This window comes from Lithobates pipiens, unplaced genomic scaffold (assembly GCF_037356315.1).
Source record: "Lithobates pipiens isolate NorthernLeopardFrog02 unplaced genomic scaffold, aLitPip1_a1.2 Scaffold_16, whole genome shotgun sequence".
Classification (NCBI taxonomy): domain Eukaryota; kingdom Metazoa; phylum Chordata; class Amphibia; order Anura; family Ranidae; genus Lithobates; species Lithobates pipiens.
The window spans coordinates 87,112,104-87,128,306 of record NW_027507748.1 but is presented as its reverse complement, the minus strand read 5'-3'; the positions used below and the strand labels follow the sequence as shown (position 1 = coordinate 87,128,306).

The 16,203-nt window shown below is 42.5% G+C and overlaps 1 protein-coding gene across 4 annotated transcripts in view; it reads left to right on the top strand.

Annotated features, from left to right (window-relative positions):
• ROBO1 (roundabout guidance receptor 1) overlaps nt 1–16,203 on the top strand; it is a 1,605,434-nt gene that overhangs the window by 1,552,973 nt on the left and 36,258 nt on the right. For all 4 annotated transcript variants that reach the window (XM_077480101.1, XM_077480100.1, XM_077480099.1 and 1 more), the window contains one exon: nt 15,572–15,679. In XM_077480101.1, coding sequence (XP_077336227.1) covers nt 15,572–15,679 — 108 coding nt within the window. The remainder of the gene's footprint in view (nt 1–15,571; nt 15,680–16,203) is intronic.

Here is a 16,203-nt window from a genome sequence, read left to right as displayed (position 1 = left end):
GCAGGCTGAGTTTCCAGCACAACTGCTGTGCTTTCATGGCTAGCATTGTCAGTTTTTTTAATAGGAAAGCAGAGGGATTGGCAGGAACACCAGGTACATTATACAAAGGAAGCAATGCAAAGAGAACAGAATACTTTTTCATACAATCACTAACTGGCTTCCACTAGCACAACATATTCATTTCAAAATACTAATGAGAACATACAAAGCCATCTACAATTTTACTCACTAGGGGCGGAGACTGATCGGTGTTCTTCTGTCCTTGGAACACACCATCAGTCTCCCCTCACCTGGCAGGACGTGAATCTGTGTGTTTATACAAAGATCCACAGTCCGGCTGTGTTCACGGGCAATTGCGGGTGCCCGTCGGACATCGTGGTCACCGGGCATGCGCACCGGGTCCTGAGCAATGCGGTGGCATGCGCGTGCCCCCTAGATGACTGCCCAGGATGTCAAATGGCACCTGGCCAGATTGGGAGATCCCTCCTGCAGACATCATATTACTATAGCTGTAATTAAGTGGTTAAGCTAAAAAAAACTAAAAAACGATTATACTCACCTAGATGGATGCAGTATCTATCCGATGCTGCATCTGTCCCCTGCCAGCTCTAAGACTGAGAAATGAGCAATCAAACACGGCTGATCACGTAGTCTTCAGGCTGCAGACTGTCAGTCACCACTGTCTGCTCTGCCCCTCCAGCGCTCACTGGAGCACTGGGCTGTGGAGAAATTGGGAACAACTGGTTTAGGTTCACAGCAGCTTGCTGAGAAGCTGAGCCAGCTGCCAGTTCAAGCATCTGAGTGGATCCTGACCATATCATCGGGATATATTCAGAGCTTGGACTGGCACTGTGACATCAGCTAATAGCTCAAAATGGGTCAGAGGAGGGTAGAATGAACTGCCCTCCTGTGATCCATAGCTCAGAAAAAGCTGTGGCTATCCTTTAACTTGCTTTAATTAGTTCATAACATGGGTCACAGGATTGTGTGCAATTTGTGTTGAATGCGCAATACATCCTGCATATACCATAGAGGTGTCTGGAAACTGCCGCCTAAGGTAGAAGGGCTACTTAGTTGGGACATAGGCCTCCATTAACATCAATAAAAAACAAATGTGTGCACAATTGCTTTCCATTATTAGACCACACAGTATGTAGGGAACAGGTATGCTGCTTGCAGCAATCCCATTAGTAATTTAATAGCAATGGTGTATCTCAGATTTTAATAAATTATTCTGTTACTCTTCTCTAAACTGTAATACCCGTAAATTTTTTATCTCGACGCACATGCATAGCTATATAATTACAGCGTTAAGTACTGCTATTATAATATCACAATGGTGACACACATATAGCTGTATAACTGCAGAGCTAAGTACTGCTATTATAATATATGTGCACATATATCATATCAACATTACTGCACGCTTTTTGTTCTGTCAGCAGCCTTCTGCAAGCTTGAGCTGAACTGTTCTCATCTTAGCTTCTTAGAGGGTGTATTTCATTAATGTAATATGTTGAAGTAAAGGGGGAAAAAAAAAAGGTATGTCAGTTTTTCAGGGCTTCAGGCTATAGAAGCATGCAATCCACTTTAATAACATGATTTGCAACAGCGGTGTCCCCAGGATCCAGATCAGTGCCAGCTTTGAACTATTAAACATATTTCTGCGAGTCACCACATAATAAAGCGGAAAGTGCCCCAGTAAAAGGCCGTGTCCTATCACAGCTGCACAGCGGTTCATTTCATGTGACCCGGCTCTGCTGCTCAACACAAGTGACCTTTATGTGAGGAAGGCGCAAGCTATTTGCAGCTACCTGCATTTCTATTCATTACAAAAACAGTGCGGGGAAATATTTCTGAGCAGTAACAAGGAACAATGCTGGAAATATGGTTACTGGAGCTCCATGGACCTTTAATCAATAGATGTGACCATTTACTAAAAGAGACATTATAAACAAGTAAAACCTTATTTGTGTTAAGAAATAATATTCAAATATTGGGAAACCTATATATGTTCATTATATGTGCATGCTGTGCTTCCTACTTGGTAGCATAGTACAGTGGATGTGATTGGCCCATTTAAATGGTGAATAGATAATAGATTTAATGTAGAACTATCCAGTCAATGGAGTTTCACTAATCGGATCGTAATTTCGGCCAGCAAAAGACCAATGAGAGCTTCTAATGGGAAAATGCGACCGTGTGTATGCTCCATCAGAATTTAGCTGGCTGAATTCCCTCCAGCAAAAATTTGAGAGCATGTTCTTCTGATCGTGTGTATGCAATTTCCGATAAAAACTCACGCATGCTCAGATTCAACTACGAGATGAAAGCTATTGGCTACTGGGTATTGAACTTCCTTTTTCTAGTCCCGGCGTATGTGTTGTGCGTCACTGCATTCTTGACGGTCGGAATTTGTTGTGACCGTGTGTATGCAAGACAGCTTGAGCGAAATCTGGTCGGAATTCCGTCGGGAAAACCATCAGAGCTTTTTTCCACCCAAAATTCCGATGTGTGTAGGTGTACAGTGTGTACGAGCATAAAAGTGATTTTGACAGCACACTACTGTTCCAGCTCAGGCTACTCTTTACAAGAATGCTACTACAAATTAGTAGAAGAGAGGGCAATATGCAATCAACTTGCACGCCCCCTCTCGTTTTTAAAGCGGGACTGCACTGCGGAAAAAAATATTAAAAGCCAGCAGCTACAAATACTACAGCTGCTGACTTTTAATAAATGGACACTCACCTGTCCCGGGGTCCAGCGATGCCGGCAGCCAAGGCCGATCGATCGCTCGGCTCTCGGCTGCTGCCGCCACCATTCTAGGTGAGGGAATCAGGAAGTGAAGCGAAGCGGCTTCACTTCCAGGTTCCCAACTGCGCATGCGCGAGTTGCGCAGCGCAATAGGAATTGTCCGCGCTGTCTCTGGGACCCGTGTGTGTCCCAGCAGACAGCGCGCAGGGACAGGAAGAGGCATAGACTCCCGTGGGAGTCTATGCCCGGACGTGGGTGTAAATACCTGTCTTTGACAGGTATCTGCACCCCCCCTCCCCCCTGAAAGGTGCCAATTGTGACACCGGAGGGGGGGAGGGTTCCGATCAGCGGAAGTTCCACTTTAAGGTGGAACCCCACTTTTAAAGTCTGTTTTTTTAAGCACTTTTAAGTGGTATTAAACCCAAAAGCAAACATTTATTATATTGTAGCTTACCAATTCTTAGATGTCATGGCTGAATTACTTTTCTTTTTCAAGCTTACTTTCCTTTATTTTTCTCCTATTGATCTGGCCAGTAAGTCTGTTGTTTTTCAACAGAACAGGTTCTCTTTCACATGTGCCAGTTAAAAGTGTTGAGCAGTGCTGGTCCATCCATTAGGAGTGCCATCCCCTTAATCCATGCGCCCGGCCTCTAAACTACATGCAGGGCACAGGATGCATGGATTTCAGTGTTTTTTTTTTTTTTTTTTTTTTTAAGCACATGATTAGATCCCGAGGCTCTGATGCAGAGAAAAAGACTCCAATAGTGCTTGAATTGTTTAAAATTTGCAAATGTTTAATAAAAACATGCAGGGTACTCACATAGTATAGATGCTTCCAGCACACCACACAAGGCTGTAAATGTGTAACACAAAGCCGCACATCCAATATTCCCGAACAGCTGATAAAAACTCTTTAGAGCCCGAGTGCCTTCACTGTCCTAGCCCCTCCCCTACGCGTGTCGACACAGGGACATGTGTCTTTCTCATGGGATCTCACGTTTTTATTAAACATTTGAAAATTGTAAACAATTAAAGCACTATTGGAGTCGTTTTCTCTGCATATACTGTGTTGCTGACATACTGAGTAGGAGGCTACAGGAGAATAAAGGAGCCAACTGATTTGGATTATATCATTGATCCCTGGGGTGGCTCACAGGTGTTTTTTGACTTAACTTAGCTGGGGGGTTGCACACATAGAGGGGAGCCTACACCCATCGGGGGTGTGGGGGGGCATGAGTGAGGTGACCTGGTGGGGGTTGACGTGTGTAATATTTCCACATTTGTGATCAAGATATTCATCAATCACTTACGGGAGATTTGGGCCGCACATTTACATGGATTTGGTTGCACGTTTATTTGCATGATAATGTATGCACAGTTTATGTGTTAATGTTTTTCAATGAACACGTTTTTATTAGATTAAATTTTGTTTATGACATAGCGCTACATTTTGTAAGATAACACTATATTTGTACATGTATATGGGGAGGTGATCAGTGTTAGCAGCTGGTCTAGTTCATTAATATATTATTCATTTTAGACATTTTTCATTTGGTGAACTTTGGGTAGCTCGCAAGATTTTCTTTAGTATTCATTTTGTATTGGTTTATATATTTTTGTTTGATCAATGCCTGCAGGGACTCCTCCGCTGTCACATTTCAAAAGCACAGTGGATAGGATTGCTCCATCCACCTCGATTGTATAGATGGGGGAATCCGGTCAGTTCTTTCCAATCAGGTGGAAAAAACAAAATCATCTATGGCCAGCTTTATACTGATACATAGAATACTAGACCTAGCACCAGTCCATGCGATGTATTTTCCTATACAAATCCCTAATGGTCTCTGGTCCTACATTCATATGAATAGTGAAACTGTAATTCACTCTGATTTATTGGGATTTATCAAGCTGCATAGAAGTATTCAGCAATACAAGCAAGTAGGGCATTGATGCCATTGCTGAGTGGATATTAATCCACTGCAATGGTAGATCACAGTGGAATCCCTGTGGACACTAGGGTTCTACAAATCCCCAGTTGAGAAAGCCTGTAATATGGTTACAAGCACCTAGGTATGAGCATAGATTGCAAATCTATACCAAAAGAAGGCCAAAAAAGACCAATAGTGGCACACAGTGCTGCCAGTTTTGAGTATTGGTTTGTGATAATTGAGCTTTCTCTTCTACTAGAACATGATAAAGACCACTTTTAGTGATCTGAGGTACACACAATTGAATATGGATGTTTTCCAAATTGCTGGAAAATTTCTGTTTAAGCAACCTCAATCTTTAACTTTTCTATGTAGAAGAGGATGTTTTTAAATGTCGTTGTTTGGCAACAATCGTGGCTGGCCTTCTCTCTCTGATAACTTGCTGCTGATGGTCACTTTCCCCCCTCCAGATCTCAGAAAGATATTGGCTTGTCTATGTTCACCCTAACGCAGAGTCATAGGGGTTGATCTACTAAAGGTAAATAGGCTATTCGTTTTGCAAGGGAATTTCCCCTTAGCTCAGTGAATGTGGTAAAAATTTTCTTTGCAAAGAACACCCAATTACGTGCAAGGAAAAAAAAAACAGTATTTCTGCATGCACATGATTTGGATGGACATTAGCAAAGCTTCAACTCCTTCTCTAAGCTAAGGGAAAATTCCCCTGGAAAGTGTACAGCCTATTTGCCATTAGTAAATCAGCTTCATAATTTTATTTTGACTAGGTATTTAATTTAAGCCGGCCATAGATGGAGCGGTTTTCTTTCCTGTAACCATGTGGTGCCCTTTTGTGGAGCCATTGTGTTCTGTTCTGCCTGGGGGGTCATGGGGGAGCCATCCCCACTGGGAGAACACAGTGAATAGAATAGCCACTACCAATAATCACATGTAAGGTCCAACAGGCTGGTTGTACCCAAGTTGATCGATCTTGGGTACATTCAGCCTACCCATATATTGTTTAAAGCGGGAGTTCGGCCGTTTTTTTTTTTTAAGTCAGCAGCTACAAATACTGCAGCTGCTGACTTTTAAAATAAGGACACTTACCCGCCCAGCGCGCCCACGATATCGGCACCCAAAGCCGATCTCTCGATCATCTCTTGGGTGCTGCCGCCACCATCTTGGATATGGGAATCAGGAAGTGGAGCCTTGCGGCTTCACTTCCCGTTTCCCTACTGCGCATGCGCGAGTCGCGCTGTGCAATAAGGATGGTCCCCGCTGTCCCTGGGATCCGTGTGTTTCCCAGCGGACAGCGGGGGACCCGCAGGAAGTGGCATAAATATCCGCAGATTCTGCGGATATCTATACCGGAAGTGGGTGCAAATACCTGTACTGTACAGGTATCTGCACCCCCCTCCCCCCTGAAAGGTGCCAATTGTGGCGCCGGAGGGGGGGGGGGGGTTCCGATGAGCGGAAGTTCCACTTTAGGGTGGAGCCCTGCTTTAAATCTTGGCAGGTCCCTGCTAAACTACCCGAGATTCGAACCATCTATGGACGGCTTTACTTTGCACTACTCTTCGTCAATAAGGTGGGAGCAATTTTCTTTGTAGGTGACTTTTCCTGTCACTGATTTTCTCGCAGCAGTCATTTGGTAATAATGCTGCTTGTACTGTCTAACATGCAGATATCAACCAAAAATAGGACGCAGCAAGTATATGAAAATGGCAGTAACTATTTTCAGTTGCATTTTTTAAATAACTAAAAATGGTTTACTAAAAACACAAGATGGTTTCCCTTTAAAATGATTTCAAGGCCTCTTTAATCATTTCCAGGCTACATTTTCAACATTCTGCATATTAATAACAAATTGGAAAATAAAAGGATTTCACATCTGTAAATGACAATCTGCAATTTGTTTGATTTTTTGGGGTATTTTATATTTGTTTGCATGCTGGAACGCTTATTGTTACCCAGCTGCCGTTGTATTATTTATCCCTCTCATAAACATTTTGGACATGGACCGGGAAAGCAAATATACAAAGCAAGCAGCCTCTGGCAATATTTGTCTCTCGTTCCTAATAATATGACATACATTGTGTTAGCAGATGACGCCCTGTGACTGATTGCAATATTTCGTTCTGGTTTTCTCATAAATGAAGTGAATCTATCTGCAATTTCTGCATGTTAGGAGTTTGATTTGTCTTTGCAATAGCTGAGGAGAAAGTAAACAAGAATCGTTCTATGTGTCACAGATTGCTCACCACCTTGTAGGGGCTTCAAATGAAATGTTTATTTGTTAGATTTAATTGCATGCGAAGGGGCATCGCATGCTGAAGTCAGTCATTTGTAAATTTCAATGTGTCAGTTTACGAGGAACTTGTGCAGGGTTAGGCTGGTTCTAACAGCCGTCAATAAGTCGAAGATAAATATGTGATCAAATGCTGTTGAGCTTGTTGGAGGAATAATGGGTATGAGCTGACAAGGACAGTATAGTATTATGGCATTATATTAGAACAAACATCTGCTTAACGCTTTCATGGTCTGGATTTTAAGAGGCTTAGAGGTCTAGACCAAGTTGAAGCCTATGTGCAGCCAAAAAACATAAATAAGCACAAGAGACATAACTTACAACCAGTGGGATATATTACTTGTGCTGATGCCATTTCTTGTTGCGTACAATCCTCCTTTGACCAGCTATTGTGAATAAAACAGAATCAATAAATGGAGGAAGACCAACTGATTGTTGGCTCCACCCTATCTATGGGTTTTGTGAATAGAGGAGATAGGCAGAAAGGCTGGGCATAGTCAGGCACTCTTGATAAGAGCCTGTGACAGTCACTTCATTCTATCAGCCCCTGCTGTAACCGGAAGATTAACTGTTGGGTTCCTCCAGGTTTCTAGGGCTTCCTTGAGCAATAAGCAACTTCTCAATATTAAAGTGGTTGTAAAGGCACAAGGTTTTGTACCTTCCTGCATTCTGTGCATGGAGGTAAAAAAACCTTGCCTTTAGCAGCCCACCAGACACCCCTATTCCTTACCTGAGCCCCCTCTAGATCCAGCGATGTCCATGAGAGCCTTGCCCCTCACACTCCTCTCACACTCCTGATTGGCATTTGGCAGCAGTGGGAGTCATTGGCAATCACAGCCAGTGAGCCAATCAGGAAATGGAGGGGGTGGGGCTGAATTGTGGCTCAGTGTGTGAATGGACACGCAGAGCCGCGGGTTGGGAGCATGCCTGCTTGGATGCCCCCACAAAAAGCTGACAGGAGCCAGAAGCACCGACGAGAGACCTGAGAAGAGGAGGATCCAGGCTGCTCTGTGCAAAACCATTGCACAGAGCAAGTAAGTATAACATGTTGTTTATTTAAAAAAAAAAAACAAGACTTTAGTATCACTTTAAGTAACATGTTGCCTGCCCAACAAAATCAAAACAACCTTGTGAAACAGCTGCTGTCATAAAACAGAATAATTGTTTTTTATTCAACCATTCAACCACTATGAAATAATAAGGCAAGGCAGCGCTTGTATTATATATTACAACCACAAATGTGAATACAAGAACTGAAAAATATATACATATGAACAATATTCGAATAAATCCATATAACGCATGTGCTCTGTGTGCCTATTTAATCCAATCCTGCATGCTCTGAAAAAATCTTTTGCTTGTCCCACTCCATCACATGTAATACTTCATATTCCCATCACACACATTCCTTGATGAGCTCTCAAAGTTTGAGTGCTGTAGCAACAACCAGCTAAATACACGTTCAAGTCACAAAGTAGATATTTGCCAGCACACCATGGATCGACAAAAAGTGGTGTCCAAGCAGATTATTTATTGCATGATCACAACACAAGGAGAGTGCAAAGTTTCAGAGTCACGTAGGACCCCTTCATCAGGTTTGTCGATCCATGGTGTGCTAGCAAATATCTTTGCCACTCCACCACACATGGCATCTCAATGGACCATGTTGACTGACTCCTTGTATGTAACAAGAAGTTCAAACTGTGTTTTCACATACTGGATGCTCCATACACTGAATCAGAATAGACTCAATATATACTGGATGCACTGTGTGCCGGATTCTCCATCAATATTGAAAATGCTCCACCGTTCCTTTAAACCCTCTCAAACCAGTGGACTTATGCAGCAGGACCATCAAATGTGGGGGTTTGAGAAAATTTAAAAGAACAGTTGAGCACTTTCAATATTGATGGAGTATCCAGCACATGGCGGGGACATTTACTAAAACTGGTGCAAGCAAGATCTGATGCAGCTGTTCATGGTAGCCAATCAGCTTCTAACTTCAGCTTGCTTGATTAAGCTTTGACAGTAAAACCTGGAAGCTGATTGGTTTCTATTCAGAGCTGTACCAGATTTTGCACCCTCCATTTTTCTTAACTCTCCCTGGTGCAACCAGTATATATTGAGTCCATTCTGATCCAGTGTATGAAGCATCCAGTCTTGTTACATACAAGGGGTCAATATAGTCCAGTGAATGCGATGTGTGGTGAAATGGGACATGCACAAGTTTTTTTTTTTACTTCAAAGTACGTGGAATTGAATGAAATATGCACACGCATTCGAATATTGTTCATATTCTGTAGTTATTTAGTTACATTTTTTTATGTTCACAATTTGCACATTTGTGGTTGTAATATATATTACAAAAGTTGCCCTGCCTTATTATTTCAATAGGGGTTTATTAATATGCATCATTTGCCTCTTAGATGTGTAATCACTAGACATGTGCATTCGTTTTCGTCTGAATGCATTTTCGTCCGAATTTCAGCTATTTTCGTTTTCGTTTTGACAAACGATAACGAAAGCACAAAATCCGAAAAACGAAAGATCCGACATAAATAAATGCTTTATTTTCGTTTTCATTGTTACAACAGTTCGATATAGAATAGGAGATTCGACATGACTCTGACAACAATCTGTGTCTATAGAACCTGTGTTCGAATGTGCCTAACCTTACCTCTATTAGTCCAAGATTATATAGAGAAAATATTCGACAGAGAAAAAAGATTTGACAGAGAGAAAAGATTCTGCAAGATACTGTCCTAAAAAGTGTTTGGGGACCCGGGTCCTGCCCCAGGGGACATGTATCAATGCAAAAAAAAGTTTTAAAAACGGCCGTTTTTTCGGGAGCAGTGATTTTAATAATGATTAAAGTGAAACAATAAAAGTGTAATATTCCTTTAAATTTCATAGGGGGGGGTTGTCTATAGTATGCCTGTGAAGGGGCGCATGTTTCCCATGCTTAGAATTGTCCCTGCACAAAGTGTCATTTATGCAGGAAAAAAAGTCCTTTAAAATCACTCGCAGCTATTATGAATTGTCGGCTCCGTAATACAGAGAACACTCATTGAAAGTCATTGATAAAAAAATAAATAAATAAATAAAAAAAAAAAAGCGTGGGGGTCCCCCAAATTCAATTACCAGGCCCTTCAGGTCTGGTATGGATATTAAGGGGAACCCTGCCTCAAATTTAAGAAAAAAATTGACGTGGGGTTCCCCCTAAATATCCATAACCAGACCCTTCAGGTCTGGTATGGATATTAAGGGGAACCCCGCGTCAAATTCAAAAAAAAATTGACGTGGGGTTCCCCCTAAAAATCCATACCAGACCCTTTATCCGAGCACGCAACCTGGCAGGCCGCAGGAAAAGAGGGGGGGACGAGAGAGCGGCCCCCCCTCCCTCCTGAACCGTACCAGGCCACATGCCCTCAACATTGGGAGGATGCTTTGGGGGTCTGTGACCCCTCAAAGCACCTTGTCCCCATGTTGATGAGGACAAGGGCCTCATCCCCACAACCCTGACCGGTGGTTGTGGAGGTCTGCGGGCGGGGGGCTTATCAGAATCTGGAAGCCCCCTTTAATAAGGGGACCCCCAGATCCCGGCCCCCCCCCTGTTTGAAATGGTAAGGGGGTACAAAAGTACCCCTACCATTTCACAAAGAAAGTGTAAAAAATGTTTAAATAAAACAAACACACTTTTGAAAAATTCCTTTATTAAAAATAAAAAAATTAAAAAAAGATTCCAGCGGCGGTAATCCACTCTTGCTATCCATCGACGGACGGTCATCTCTCCAGCGATGTCTAATATCATCCAGCGCAGCGCAGCATCCTTCTTCTGTCTCCGTGGAGGAGACACTACAGACATTCCGGCGGCTGACGTTTGTTATATACGGAGGGCGGGGCCACCCGTCACCTGACCCCGCCCCCCTCTGACGCAAGGGGAAACCCGGGGTTCCCTGTGACGTAGGGGTGACCCGCACCCCTCTGATGTAACACAGGCAGGTTTCCGTTACATCAGAGGGGGGCGGGGTCACCCCTACGTCACGGGGAACCCCGGGTTTCCCCTTGCGTCAGAGGGGGGCGGGGTCAGGTGACGGGTGGCCCCGCCCTCCGTATATAACAAACGTCAGCCGCCGGAATGTCTGTAGTGTCTCCTCCACGGAGACAGAAGAAGGATGCTGCGCTGCGCTGGATGATATTAGACATCGCTGGAGAGATGATCATCCGTCGATGGATAGCAAGAGTGGATTACCGCCGCTGGAATCTTTTTTTTATTTTTTTATTTTTAATAAAGGAATTTTTCAAAAGTGTGTTTGTTTTATTTAAACATTTTTTACACTTTCTTTGTGAAATGGTAGGGGTACTTTTGTACCCCCTTACCATTTCAAACAGGGGGGGGGGCGGGATCTGGGGGTCCCCTTATTAAAGGGGGCTTCCAGATTCTGATAAGCCCCCCGCCCGCAGACCTCCACAACCACCGGCCAGGGTTGTGGGGATGAGGCCCTTGTCCTCATCAACATGGGGACAAGGTGCTTTGAGGGGTCACAGACCCCCAAAGCATCCTCCCAATGTTGAGGGCATGTGGCCTGGTACGGTTCAGGAGGGAGGGGGGGCCGCTCTCTCGTCCCCCCCTCTTTTCCTGCGGCCTGCCAGGTTGCGTGCTCGGATAAAGGGTCTGGTTATGGATATTTAGGGGGAACCCCACGTCAAATTTTTTCTTAAATTTGAGGCAGGGTTCCCCTTAATATCCATACCAGACCTGAAGGGCCTGGTAATTGAATTTGGGGGACCCCCACGCTTTTTTTTTTTTATTTATTTATTTATTTTTTTATCAATGACTTTCAATGAGTGTTCTCTGTATTACGGAGCCGACAATTCATTATAGCTGCGAGTGATTTTAAAGGACTTTTTTTCCTGCATAAATGACACTTTGTGCAGGGACAATTCTAAGCACGGGAAACATGCGCCCCTTCACAGGCATACTATAGACAACCCCCCCCCTACGAAATTTAAAGGAATATTACACTTTTATTGTTTCACTTTAATCATTATTAAAATCACTGCTCCCGAAAAAACGGCCGTTTTTAAAACTTTTTTTTGCATTGATACATGTCCCCTGGGGCAGGACCCGGGTCCCCAAACACTTTTTAGGACAGTAACTTGCAAATTAGCCTTTAAAATGAGCACTTTAGATTTTGAACGTTGGAGTCCCATAGACTTTAATAGGGTTCTAAAGTATGCTATATACTAGCTCCGTCGAATCTTCTTTATACATTTGACAGACACCATAAGCCTTCAAAGACAGATTCGACCGTGATTCATGTGGATTTTCGGACGAATGCAATTTTTGAACGAAAAATGAAATAAATAAAAACGAATTTCGGGAGTAACTAAATAAATTAAGTTTTCAGACGAAAACGAAATTCCGAAACGAAATATTTTACTCTGCACATGTCTAGTAATCACTAAAATCAATGATCTTTTTTGGTTATCTCATAGCCCTTGTACACACGGTCGGGCATTCTGACCACAAAATCCGTCTGATTTTTTCAGACGGATTTTGTCCGAAACTGGTGTTGCATACACACGGTCGGACAAAATCAACGGAAAATCTGATCGTTTGGAACGTGATGACGTTCGTTACGACAGGACTACTTTCAGCCTAGTAGCCAATAGCTTTGGTTTCGTAATTTGATCTGGGCATGCGTGGCACTTTGTCCGATCAGAATTCTCTACAAACGATCGGGCAAAGTCCGATCGGATCATGTTGTCGGAAAATTTTATATCCAGCTCTCAAACTTTGTGGGTCGGACATTACAACGGAAAAAGTCAGATGAAGCCCACACACGGTTGGATTATCCGACAACACAGTCCGATCGGACATTTTCTGTCGGAATTTCCGACCGTGTGTACAAGGGCTAAGGCGGAAGTTCTTCTCAATGACCACAAACGTAAGAAGCATTTCTTCTTTGTGAGCAACACACTAATGTACTGTGAGCTGTAGATATAGTACTTAATAACATGGGGGTTCCCTGAGTCCAGAAAGTTATTTGAAGGGTTCCCCCATGTTAAAAAAAGGTTGAGAAGGGCTGCTATAGACAATAACTGAACAGGAAATAAAGCAATTCCCTTTCTCTTCTGTGATATCTCGTGTTCCTTGTGTGTGAGGTTATTATCGCTCAAATCAAAGAGCCCAACTTTTCTTCCACTTCTTAATCATCAAATGTAAACACAGACCCTGCATGAGTCTAACATTAATAACTGCAGGATGTAGGGGCTTGACAATACACTTATGACTCCATGTCAAATAAACTTCTGGCGGTTTTCATTGCGCCTTTGTTCCTTGAATCTCTAATTAATGACCAATAAATCCCTGTTTTCTACCTGTGACACCTCAATGGAAGTCATTCTAGACACGAGAAGCCAAGATCTTTACCTTTTATGCTTAATAAAAATACAGCTATTTTTACACATCTATCCATCACAACAGTCACAGTAGGAGAGTGGACTTGCTATACACTAATGCGGATGAGTCATAAAGAAAATATTAAGTTACAGACCTATCCGATGACTGGGATTAAACCTAAAGCTCTTTCAGCCGATTAGCCTGTAGACGATAGCAAATCACATTGAGTTTTTTTTTTTATGCCTGCATATTCTTTTTTTTTAATGATAATATTATTGTAAGACTTTATTTTTTTAACAGAAAAAAAAGAATAGCTAAACTAATTCAATGCATGCTGATATCCTGACGTAGAATACACGTATTTGACAATAAAGGGTTCTTACTATTGACTGGGTAGGTGTATTTCTAAATCTAAAGGTTTACGTATAAAAGAGAAATTGGAATAGCCATAAATCAAAGCCCGGATGACATTTTACCTACAGTGTATGTAAACCCAAATGCTGAGATAGAGGGATTGAAATCTCAATACTTGTGCGGCCGCTCCCACCCGATAGAAGCGATTGACTACTATCGAACCAGCTTGCTATGATATTTTTCACGATCAGTGGCTGGAGCTAATGGGCTGCAGCAGTTGATCAGTAATTCTGACAGTGGAGCGTTCCTGCTGTCAGAATACATAGGGGTTGATTTACTAAAACAGGAGAGTGCAAAATCTGGTACAGCTGTGCATAGTATCCAATCAGTTTCTAACTTCAGCTTTGATCAGTTAGGCTTTGCCCAGAAAAACCTTGACGCTGATTGGCTTCTATGTAGAGCTGCACAAGATTTAGCAATTCTCCAGTTTTAGTAAATCAACACCAATGTCTCAGTGGGGAGGATTCCTCCACCTGATCTTCCAAAAACCTTATGAGCTGATAACTTCCTGTGCTCTCTGCTTGTGCTGTTATCAGTTACATTGTTCCCAGTTATCTCACTGGACCATTCTGCAGTCCTATCCTAGGGTGACAGCATTGATTCTTTAGCTAAAGCATATGAAGTGAGTGTTGTCACCCTAGGACAGGGTGACAGCATTGCTTCTTTAGCTAAAGCATATGAAGTGAGTGTTGTCACACTAGGACATGGTGACAGCATTGCTTCTTTAGCTAAAGCATCGTGAGTGAGTGTTGTCACCCTAGGACAGGGTGTTAATGGTAGGATGACCATGTGGAAAATAATAGGGGAAAAATCCTGAAAAATAAACAAATACAGCCACCACATCTAAGGACTGCGCAGTTGTGATATAATCATATTTTTCTTGAGTTTTGATATGCTTTCAGTGCTAATTTTTTAGGGCAGTGGGAAGGTTGTAAACACAGTAGGAGTTAATTTACTACATCTGGAGAGTGCAAAATCTGGTGTAGCTGTGCGTGGTAGCCAATCAGCTTCAAACTTCAGCTTATTCAATTAGGCTTTGACAAAAAAGCATGGAGGCTGATTGGTTTCTATGCAGAGCTGCACCAGATTATGCACACTCCAGTTTTAGTAAATCAACCCCAGTGGGTAAACATAGCATAATTATTTATATATGTTTGATAAATGTATTTGTATACACCAATACTGTGAATGCACAAAGATTACCATAATGTTCTAATGCTTTTAATAAGGAACACATGATTGTTATATACTCCCACAGTCCCAAAATTCCACACTAGCTGAATGCAGGCCTATTTCTGCAATGCTTTATGGGGACTGTGGGGGAGAGTTACTAAAACTGGAGCACTCTAGTGCAGCTGTGTATGGTAACCAATCAGCTTCTAACTTCAGCTTGTTCAAATAAGCTTTGACAATAAAACCTGGAAGCCGATTGGTTTCTATGCAGAGCTGCACCTGATTTTGCATGTTTCATTTTTAGTAAATCCCCTCTGTGTAGACCACACAATACATATTTTATACTTGGAATGATGAAGCAGACTAGCTGAAAGACAGGAGTTATAAATGTTGGGAGTGAAATGCATTTTTTGACAAATCAGCATTTCATCCCTCATTATTTTATGACACCTAGAGAGGCTTTGTTCTGCGTGTGATAACCTCATTTGCAGTTGTTTGATAAATTTTATTTGAAGTCTAATTAAAATAGAATTTTTTTGTTAATGTAGCCTGTGGTATTTGAAGCAAGTCATTTGTTTGCCTTTTTTTTGTTAGATTATCGGGTCACAGATACTATACCATCCACTATTCCCTACAACCAAGCTCATGATCAGAATACTGGAGGATCATACAACAGTTCGGATCGAGGAAGCAGCACTTCAGGTAGTGATTTGGATGTTTTACCAGTTATGCCTCATAAAATAAACCAATGTCCTTCACAGTGATCATCATGAAATGAAAACTTTATAAAAGCATTTGTCAGTTCATAGTAGATAAGTACCACCGGTACCAGGGGCGGACTGACCATTCAGCCACTCGGGCACTGCCCGAGGGCCCCGGGCCACTAGGGGGCCCCATCAGGGTTGCCAGCCTCAGTAAAACCAGGGACAGTATGTAAAAATCTGTGTTTTTTTTACATCTGTCTCTGCAATATCCCTTACTGTCATCCTTTTGGTCTAAAAATCATCCTGAGGTTATAGCTGCCCCACCTATCCAGTACCTTCTCAGCCAATAGAAACATGTCTGTGTATACTGAGTGTACATGTATGTGTATACTGTGTGATTGTATACTGTGTGGCCCCATAATCTCTGATTGTCTAAGGGCCCCATAATCTCCTATTGCCCGGGGACCCCATGAGCTGTCAGTCCGCCCCTGACCGGTACACAATCGTGATTATCTTGGTGAC